The sequence below is a fragment of the Hyperolius riggenbachi genome, chromosome 11 (assembly GCF_040937935.1).
Source record: "Hyperolius riggenbachi isolate aHypRig1 chromosome 11, aHypRig1.pri, whole genome shotgun sequence".
NCBI lineage: Eukaryota > Metazoa > Chordata > Amphibia > Anura > Hyperoliidae > Hyperolius > Hyperolius riggenbachi.
In genome coordinates, this window is record NC_090656.1 from 68,179,225 (window position 1) to 68,190,603 (window position 11,379).

The 11,379-nt window shown below is 41.9% G+C and overlaps 1 protein-coding gene across 1 annotated transcript in view; it reads right to left on the reverse strand.

The window, feature by feature from the left end:
• CDH8 (cadherin 8) overlaps positions 1-11,379 on the reverse strand; it is a 635,562-nt gene that overhangs the window by 128,785 nt on the left and 495,398 nt on the right. The window contains exons 7-8 of the mRNA XM_068259774.1: positions 7,736-7,767; positions 7,494-7,630 (exon numbers count right to left, since the gene is read on the reverse strand). Of these exons, the coding sequence (XP_068115875.1) occupies positions 7,494-7,630; positions 7,736-7,767 (169 nt within the window). The remainder of the gene's footprint in view (positions 1-7,493; positions 7,631-7,735; positions 7,768-11,379) is intronic.

Sequence of the window (11,379 nt, forward strand, 5' to 3'; positions counted from 1 at the left end):
ACTGCTCTTCTAAGTTCTTTAAAATCTATTCATTTTCAACATATCTTAAGTTTTTGATCTTTATCTTGTTACTGCAATGACCTACACTTTTACCAACTTTACTTTCTGTCACAGTTAACATCAAGAGCCAATTACAGGACTTGTTTTCAACTTCTCAGTATACAAGATCAGCAGAAAAGTAAATTCTCAGAATGAGCATGCATGCAAACTTGGGCTAATTTATCCAACCATCGCTAGAGGTGACTCTTCTAATGATTTCTATAGTCTGCTGAATACGAAAACCCTTTGCAATGTATCTTTTTAATAGATATTGTCTCTCAAAAGTTATCAGCTGCAAACATTTGTTACATTGCATAAGCGATCTGTCTAGTTGCTAACTAGTTGCCCAGGAATTGGACACTTTTCAGAATTAGAATTAGAACTTTTCAGAATAAGAATAATAGAAGAAGATGATAAGAAGAGCAGCTGTTGTATCAAAGAAATGTTGAAGGGAACCTGAAGTGAGAGGCATACAGAGGGTGCCATCCTCATTCCCACATAAACAATGCCAGTTGCCCGACTTCAGTGCTGAGGCTGTTCCTGCCTGTAGTTAGATAGTACACTGGTTAAGGGCTCTGCCTCTGACACAGGAGACCAGGGTTAGGACCATGGCCCTTCCTGTTAATTAAGCCAGTACCTATTTAGTAAAGAGACCTTGGGCAAGACTCCCTAACACTGCTACCATCTACTGAGTGCACCCCAGTAGCTGCAGTTCTGGGGCTGTGAGTCCTTCAGGAGAAAAGCACAATATACATATTCTGGGTTTTGTCTAAAACTTGAAGTTACTGGCCCAGAATAAGCATGCAGATCAGATTCCCTGACTCTGGTGTGACTCCACCAGTTGCATGCTTGTTACACATGTGTGACTCAAAAACAACTAAAGCCTAAAGCTAGCCATACACTGGTTGATGTGGTAAACAGATCATCATCTGATTGGAGAGGGATCTGATAGAATCCCTCTACACACTGTAAATAGATTTTAGAATGAAATCTATTGAAAATCTGTGCACACTGCCTGCCAGGTTTCCCGGTGTATGCCCCTCACCCCCACCCGGGCCATGCAGAGTGTAAGGGCAGAGGAGCTTCCCTCACCTGTTTCCTGATGTGTGTCTTTTCTTGATTGCCGAGCTTCTCCCTGTCGTTTCTTCACTCCCAGGGAGTTGTGTGACTAAACACAAGAGCACAAACACTAGGGGCACTGTGGCATACAACTAACATGACCACTAGAAGCATCTACTGTTTGGCCTTTATTGTTCGACATGTGACACAGAGCTCTCAGGACAGAAAAGACAGGGGGAACCCCAGTAGTTGAGAGAAGACATGGGAAAAAGTGATGGCAGGCAGTGGCACTGGTGATGAAGTTTCGCTTCTGCGTCGGTCAGCCCATATTTGACCGCTGCAAGTGAGCATTCCCAACCCACCGCTGATTGAGTGGAAACATTAGTCTGGCACAATCAAATGAATCAAACAGTTTTAGGCAAAAATCATCAGAGCATCTTTTTCTAGTCAATTAAATCACATGGTCAAATTGGTCAAATTGGTCAGCATGGTGGCATAGTGGTTAGCGATCTTGCACATCCCAAAAACATACAGATAAGTTAATTGGCTTCCCCCTAAAAATTGGCCCTAGACTAAGATACATACACTACATGATGTAGACATACAACTATATTAGGGACTAGATTGTGAGCTCCTCTAAAGGGAAGTTAGTGATAAAGCAATATATACTCTGTACAACACTGCTGAAGATGTCGGCGCTATATAAATACTAAATAATAATAATAGTGATTAAAAAAATTGAGCGGCCACCTTTAATGTCAGCTTTGCTGACAGGCAATTGTCAATATTTATTATGAATTGCATATTGCACCCCCTTTTTACTATTATTTTCCCTTTAAGTGAGGTGGCAAAACAGGCCCATTCAGATATATAAATAACAATTACAAGAAAGGAAAAAACATCTAAACTGTGTATGGACTAACTCAGGGGTTACCTTTATTTACTACATTACAAAGCTCATTAAACAAGCATTATAGAAACTGGAGCACTCCAAATCTGGACTTAATTGTAAAAGAATGGGAGACTACAGTGATTAACAAAAGATTAAAAAAGCAAAATCCAGCCGGTGTACAGAATTTACTGACTTCATTAAAGAAAACTACAGACTGCACTTACGTACCCTAAGCATACTGAACTGGCACAAGCCTGCAAATTGCCTCCTAGCAAAGTAAAAAAGGCAAAACCTTTTCCACCTTCATTGCTCTGGTAGTCAAAATGGCTTCAGAATATCTGGGAAGTAAGGGTGAGAAGGCAACAGGAAGTTGCTGAGGAGGTGCAAAGTTATTTTTTTTTTTTTTTTTTTTTTAGTATAAAAAGCTTCAAATATTGGCCACATTTCACTAAGCTCATCTCCCGTCTTTAATAATGATTCTGATCTGTTTTTACTGTTATCACCATGATGATAAAGCATTTAGTATTCACTTAGCAGTATTTTATATAAAAATAAAAAAAAATGTCTTTAAGTGATTTCTGAAGTTAAGGTTTTGATCCTTAACCACTTGCCGACCGCACGCTTATACCGTGCGTCGGCAAAGTGGCAGCTGCAGGACCAGCGACGCAGTATTGCGTCGCCAGCTGCAGCCTAATTAATCAGGCGGGCTCCGTGAATAGCCTGCGGGCCGCCGATGGCGGCTCGCAGGCTAAATGTAAACACAAGCGGAAATAATCCACTTTGTTTACATTTGTACGGCGCTGCTGCGCAGCAGCGCCGTAAGGCAGATCGGCGATCCCCGGCCAATCAGCGGCCGGGGATCGCCGCCATGTGACAGGGGACGTCCTGTCACTGGCTGCACAGGACGGATAGCGTCCTGTGCAGCCCAGATCTCCCGGGGGTGGCAGGTAGGAGAGGGAGGGGGAGGATTTCGCCGCGGAGGGGGGCTTTGAGGTGCCCCCCCCGCAAAATGCCAGCCAGGAGGAGCGATCAGACCCGCCCTGCACATCATCCCCCTAGTGGGGAAAAAAGGGGGGCGATCTGATCGCTCTGAGTGCCCTTTGATCTGTGCTGGGGGCTGCAGAGCCCACCCAGCACAGATCACCTAAAACAGCGCTGGTCCTTAAGGGGGGGTAAAGGGTGGGTCCTCAAGTGGTTAAAATAATGACATCATTCTAAAGTTAAAGCATGTCTCTCTCCTTCCCTGGCTGTCCTACACAGGCTAGCTGTAATTGTCCTTGCAGAAGGAGCAGTGGAGCTACACCCTGCCTGTTATTGTCCCCTCCCTATCTAGTGCATGTGAGAATAACTACAGATGTGATAACTTAAGGACTGGAATGATAAGACAACAAACTCACTGCGAAATCATATCACTACATGTTAATAAGGCAAGCTTCTTTAGTGAGTTAACACTTAAAATACTGATCGAAGTGTGGTGATACGTTTTCAGTTGCCTTATTGTCCCCAGCAGGATCTTAGAGAATTGTGGCCAATGTTTAGTCAAGTAAAGGATCTTTAAATTGGTGCAAGTGTTTTCCTTTTTATTGTGTAAAAAACAACAACATTTGTTTGTGTATAACTGACATATAGACACACACACACACACACACACACACACACACACACACACACACACACACACACACACACACACACACACACACACACACACGCCTGCATTTAGGCTTTAGATAAAGTGACCAAAACCCACCATGGCATTGCTGTACACTAAATATATTGTTGTACACAATATCCACAAATCCTTCCGTATCTAGGGTTTTTAATTGGGCATCTTCTTACCAAAAAATAAAAGAAAATGAATAAACAGCTGGCTGGTACATTATTTTTTAAAAATGATCATGCATGTATTCAGAAAGCTTTCTTGTGCTTCCAATTAAAATCATAGGCTAGAACGTGATCTGGAACCTAATTAACTCTTCTAGTTTCACCTTCAACAATGGCAGTAAGGGAATTTAAATCAACCACATACACACTTGCATTACTAGATGTGCTAGTGACTGGCAGACCAGGGCTACAACCCATTCATGCAGTAGCATGTGTGCATCAAACTGAGGGGAAAAACACCCTCTGTCCAGTTCCATTTTTCCACTTGCCTACTGAAATGTATATGAATTCTACACATTTTCCTTGAGAATTAATTTAGAATACAGTAGTTTGATAATAATTTAGGCAGTGTTCTCTGTTTCAGTGGTGCATTGTGTTACAACATAACACAATAATGCATTTGCATGCACTGCCTATGGTTTTCAATGGGTAGGTTCATGTACTGGATGTATGCTGTAACAGATTTGATTGTGCCAATGTTGTGTGTATAATAAGGGTCGGATTTACCATAAGGCACTGTAGGCACATGTCTGCAGGCGCCTGATGATGGAACGGCAGCTCCATTCCCTTCCCTAGCACCTCCCTCTATACAGAGTCCTGATAAGAGTGTAAATGAGAGATTACTCACCTGGGTCTTGATAGTCCACTGATGAGATCTCCCTTCAGACAGGGGCATCTCTAGCTACTTAAAGGGAACCTTAACTGAACGGGGGGGTAAAGCGTTTCACTTACCTGGGGCTACTACCAGCCCCCTGCAGCAGTCCTGTGCCCTCGGAGCCGCTCTGAAATCCTCCGGTCCCCAACTGTCACTTAGTTTCGTTTTTGACGACTCACCAGTCGGCCGGCTGCCATGCGTATTATTGGACGCATTACCTACTGCAATTAGCGCTGTTGTGGACCGCAATTAGCGCTGTTGACACATATCTACGCGTGCGGAATGCGGCAATGCGTATTTTCGGTCCGCAACAGCGCTAATTGCAGTAGGGAATGCATCCAATAATACGTATGGCGGCCGGCCGACTGGTGAGTCGTCAAAAATGAAACTAAGTGACAGCGGGGGACCGGAGGATTCCAGAGCGGCTCCGAGGACACAGGTCTGCTACAGGGGGCTGGTATTAGCCCCAGGTAAGTGAAACTCTTTACCCCCCGTTCAGTTAAGGTTACCTTTAATACTGAGGTTCTTCTAGCTACCTAATACTTGGGAGCTCCTCTAGCTACTTAATACTGAGGTTCTTCTAGCTGCCTAATACTTGGGAGCTCCTCTAGCTACTTAATACTAAGGGTACTTCTGGCTAGCTAACACTAAAGGGAACCTGTAGCTACCTATGATGAAGGAAGTAAGGTGTTTGAAGGTTCATGGAGGGTGAATACTAATGTGCCAGGACATCAGTGCCTTTAGGCTACTGTGAGGTAAATCTGGGCCTGTGTATATACAATATTACCAGGCTATGAAGGAACACATGCAATGATGGTTGCAATGTGCACTATGTGGATGAGGACCGATAATGTGGTATATGGTACACAACAGTCTAAAGAGGTACTGTAGTGAAAATAGCATAATGAATAAATTTGCTTATTTTTTACAATATCTATTTACAGATTATTTAGTCAGCGTGTGCCCATTGTTAAAGGTTTCCTCTCCCTGATTTACATTCTGAAATGTATCACTGGTGGTGACAGCTTTATTACTGCAAGGTGATCTGTATGGAATGTTTGTTACTGAGAGTTCTATGCACAGAGGGAGATGTTGCTTGCTTAGCAGTTGAAAAAAGCTGTTATTTCCCACAATGCAAAAAAGCTCACGGACAGCAAACTGTCATGGCCAAGGTCATGACATCGAACATTGTGGGAGGGGTTTCACCACAATATCAGCCATACAGACCCCCCTGATGATATCTTCAAGAAAAGTTAAACATTTCTCGCGGGAAAGGGGGTATCAGCTACTGATTGGGATGAAGTTCAAGTGTTCCACATGTACCTGACTGAACAGTCATATGAGAAGGCTTTAGGAGATAATGAAAGTAATACAGTTTCAGTCACTTTCTTAAAACAGGAGTCGTAGTAGTTTAAACAGTGTGGACAATCTGTTGGTGCACAAGGAACATTTTGAGTATAATTTTACTTTCATGTCTGAGTCTGAGATATTTACAGAGTCTGAAAAAGATATTTACTTCCACAGAGGTGTGTTTTAGCTTTGCCTTCAACAGTGTTTTGTTTTTAAAAGTTGGGAATGTTTAGAGTGCCTGAATTGACCATTTTTGTTTCCACAGGGGCAGTAGTTGATATGCAACATTTCAAAGCGGACCTGAACGCAGAACTTCCTCTACGCTCTAAAAGATAAGCAACAGTATGATAACCTTTAAAGAAAAACATTTATTTGTTACAGCTGATACAAATCTTATATTAAATATGCATAGTTTCTACTTCCTGCTTTCATGAAAGCAGACATATTGTTAACAACCTGTGTTTTCAAATGAGCTTATCTGTCTTATCTGCCATGACAGTCAGGTGACACAGGGAATTGATAAAATTACATTTTGTGATTATACACAGATGAGGGGGAATTAGACAGGCTAAATGTAATGAACAGTGGTATCTCTGCAGACCAGAGTGAGCTCAATCGGGAAAGTCTGTGATACAAAATAGGTAGTAGCTCAAATAGCACAATAGTCAGTATTTTAATCAGAATGTGATCACTCGTGTTTTTAGTGCACAGTAACTCAGGAGTACTCCTAGGTGATAGCCCTTGGCTGTAGGGACTATCACTAGTATAAGAGAGGTCGTACAGGCCGGGTCGGTAACTGGTCGGTTAGGTCGCGGTACAAAATCGTTAGACAAATACTATGTGAGAAACAGGCCGTGTTCGGCAACAATCAGATGGGCAGAAGTACAGAATGAGAAGGCTAAGACAGAGTCGAGGTCGGGCCGAGGTCGGCAACAAACAGATTGGCAGAAGTACAAAATCGAGAGGCAGTAAGAGTAATCAAAGGTTCAGGCAAAGAGTCATACACATAAATAATATACAATGATATGTTTTTTCCTAGTCTAAGTGTGAATCCCCGGGGTCCTGCCGGATCAAACACACACAGATCTGACTAAGGTCTGAGAGCTTTCACTGCAAAGTTTCAGCAACAGCAGACAATGATCCACTGACAGCCCGGGTCTTAAATGCAAAAGGTAATACCCGTGGCTCCGCCCATTTGCCTCAGCCAATCAGAGGCGAGAGTCAGACCAGAGTTGTCAGCTGACCGGCTGGTCAGCTGACTCGCCTCCTCAATGCATAAAGGTCCTGTCTCCGGGTACGCGCGTGCGCTCTTCTGTCTTGATGTACCCTGGAGAGACCTGACCTGCTGGGAAGGGATGACGGGGAGGCAGCGGCGGAATCTGCCATGACGTCAGACGCGGGAGCGGCGGTCGCGCTGCTCTCCACTGCAGAGGTAACTTTGACATTACTGACACTAAACACTCTAAATACATATAGGATGCATTATTCTATGTTTTACTTCGGTTCTGTGCAAGTTCAGGTCCACTTTAAGTCAACATTTTGGAGTTATCTGTAGACATACTAATTGTTTTTGTTTTTGCAGGTAAACATGTTGGAAATGGTTAGAGTACTTACTGGTTTCTGTAGCTACCACTGTGATATTATGCCACATGCTGGTCTCTCGATCAAGTGCTGTGGCCAGAGTTATTTTGCCATCATCCGCATTGATGTTAAATTGGCGATCCAGATCTGTATGCCGATCAATGGAAAACCTGTAACAAAAATATTTTTCCAATCATTTAGGTATATTTTTAATAGCATCCTTTTTTCTGTAATGCTTTAACAAGAATATTTCAAAAACAGCATCGTCTATTTACTCAGTAGTACCATATGCTACTTGGTACATCAGCTGCAATGTGATAAATAGATGTACTTGGTAAGGAAATTATGATCTTTCTTCAAGTTCAGCTGATGACACGTTTAAAACCCGTTATTAATCAAGCTACAAATATGCAATCTCCGACATTTATCGTGATATAATATATCAAGGCAGCGTCATGCCATGCAAACAAATTACACTTGTGTCTCAGTGGTATTGTACTTAAAGCCATGATTTATTGGTAGATTATTTAAGTTAATTTACATTGTAAAATGGAAGAATATTGCAGCTCTGCTTACAACTGAATTTTGGCCATAGGGTTCCATGCTGACCAACAAATTTCTGGATGATTCTTTTACCTCACATCTCCCCCCCCCCCAATAAATAAATAAATACAAAAAAAAAGTTCCATGGGGTTACAAAGTTTAAAAGGTTAACCGTAGTGGAATTTCTGAGCTGAGTTACACGGCATTTACTGAGGTAAATGCAAAATATCTGCCACCAACTGTCCACCTTAAAACAGTTCTTAACTTCTAAAGGTGGCCACCAATGATACACTTTGCTGGACTGTTTATGTACGATTCTTTGTATGGGCGATCGGAAATGAGCGTTTGTGACCAGGAGTTTTATCTTGTCAATCTGGTTGGATTGGTTAGGACAGCGATGTCAAACCAATCCTTTGGGGGCCGAGGTCCTCACATATATTTGACACAGTTCAAATTAATTGATGGGTCTGAATCAGGAAAGGTGTGGTCCATCAGGTAGAATACATTCCTTTCTTTCTCAGTCCATGCTAAACACTGACATGGATCTGGCCTTCCAGGCCTGAAGTTTGACACCTGTGGGTTAGGAAATTTGTGTCCACTAGTGGTCCTAAATGATCATTTTTGATCGTTTATGCGTAGAATCGTTCATAAACTATCTTATTGCAAACGGAACCATTAGTGGTCACTTTGAGGATTATTCTTTCTGCTAACAGATCTCAGTCTTTGAATTGCAAGGAAACTGCCGCTACAGCAACAATTTCTACTCAGTTTAGCAGCTGTATGTACGTCCCCACTTGCATTAGGATGCACTCACATCCTATTGCAAGACAATGGGAGGTAAACCATTGCTTAGGCAGGTGAAGATGGCTCTCAGAACTGTGGTCTCCTGTGTTCTTGGTGGTTTGCTAGCAGCTCTGAATTATGAGATAAATAAACATTTTTAGCTTATAGGAACCACCTTATTGTGGACGGTTCTGGGCAGTGGGCAAACTTTCTCTGCTTGGGTTGGAGATGGCTTTGAAAGGCTGTCAGTCAGTCAGGCGTAGCTTTCATAGTAATCACAGTTGGCTTTGCCCTTCCATGATGTCGAATTTTTCGGGGAAAATGCTGGAAGGGCATGGAGAAAAATCTATACTCTCCAGGGTACCCTTTTCTTCAACCTCATTAAATAAATCCCTTAGGCAGAAAACACACCTGACTGTTTTCGTACACGTTTTCTGCACAAAAATTCTGAGAACTCATGTTCATCAATGGGCTAGTTAATACTTATTGTGTTTTTCAAGCACAGAAAAAAAAAAATCTGACATTCTGTATCATGATTCTGCGCATATTGTCAGTTTTATGTATCAATTACACCAGCTGCTGTGAAAAAACACACGTTTTTCTGAATAGAAACACTTGGTGTGCAGAAAACGTATGCAGTAAAATGCGCGCAGAAAACTGAAAGACAAGTGTGTTCCCTGCTTTATTCTACTGTTACCAACCTTTCTCTGACTACCAGTTATCCTGATAGCTGCCTACTCTGACTTCCAGCATGTTCTACTTACCATTCATGTACCCCATGTCAGTTGTTACCCAGTACTCACCAACCGGATGGGTGACATAGAAGAACCGCGTCCCTTGTTAGATTAGTGGCACAATCAATTTCAACCACTTACCCATAATAAAAAGTAGCCTAAAAAAGAAACCTTTCCTTTACTTGTGTGCAGCATATTATAATTAGTTTCAAAATGAAAAGTGCTCTTGAAGGGTTTTGTTACCAGAATCCTAAATGTCTTTGAAAATTCTGCATGGAAACAAACTCCAGGAAGCCTGATAAAACAAGACAAAAGTGTGCCTGGATATCACTCATAACGGAGTAGTTTTAACACAAACATGTCCTTCAATCTTGGTTGCGTATCTATATCCAATCAAAGTGAGATCAAACACCTTTTTGAGGACTGGGTCAGTGCTCCACTTTTCCTTGATTAAGAAACTCAAGAGGACACAACAGCCTCAGGTGTAGATTTAACGAGGCAGACCAGTGGGACCAACAGTAAACTACCCAGCACGCAGTCCATTGAACTGCAAGCTCACCGTGATAAGGGGAGCACGAGAACATTAATGAATTCCACTATCTCATTCAATGCTTTTATTTTCTAACTGGATAAAGAAATAAAACAACAACAAAAAAAGTCAGATGAATGAACTTTTTATATAGGAGAGCTTGTCACACATTTTAGACTCAGTTTTGCATTTGTGTTAGAAATGTTCTATTCCGAGACTACATCTGCTCTCTGATGCCAACTCAGAGTAAGACAACTACCATGAAAACTTTGAAATGTAAAATGCATGTGCATACATACATACATACACACATAAAATGTACATTTCTCCTACAATAAAATGAACTGCTACCTTTTTTATCTTTCAAACTGTCATCTACAGTAATAGTCAATTCTATAAATAAACCATCATTTCCTGAGTAGCTTTGTGTTGTATTAAACTTAAACCATAAAGCCAATGTTTTGAAGCCAACCACGGTCACTTTATCAAGGCAAGAAGGCTCAGATGGCCCAATCTGTCTGCAAAAATGGCAGGGCTTATATAAGGGGAATTCCCTTGGGTATATACCACTTCTCTGACACTCACTGTGCAGTGATGTATGGTGTGCGAGCCGGAATGCATTCTGCAGCAGCCACTCACACATTAAACATCACTGCACAGTGGGTGTAGAAGAGGGGGCATACATCAAATGGAATTCCCCTGCATGGTATTGAAAAACTGACCTTATGGTTTATGTTTAATAAAACTCAAAGCTACTCAGGAAATGCTGGGTTATTTATAGACTTGATTTTGGTAGGTGGCCTCATCCACTTAGTTACACCAAGGGAATAACTACAAATCACGAGGCCCCTTGCAAAACTTCAATGTAATTCACTTGGCTAGTGCACACTTGAATGTGTTTTCCCCATGCAGATAAAAACAGACAGCAGTGAAGCACTGCACGCATTTTCTCTATATATAATTATATTAGCTATTTATAATTATATTAGCTTCTGTGATAAATGTGCATGTTTTCCCACATACAGACACACATGGTGTGCAGAAAATGCACACAGAAAACTGACAGACAAGTGTGCTCCCAGCCTTAGCTTATTACACATACTTTTTCCATTTCTGATGGAGCAGAAATGGATATGCAGACTTCTCCAGCATCACTACAGTACAGAGCACTTGGTGAGGGGTTGGAGAGACTGGGGGTAGAGTAGCGCTGTACACAAGACCCTGCTGCACACTGAATAGGGACTGTCTACAAATCTTTGTCTTCAAACTTTGTATGATAAGTTGTCAGTGGCTGAGCAGATGCAGTCATTAGAACAACTGTGCAGAGAGC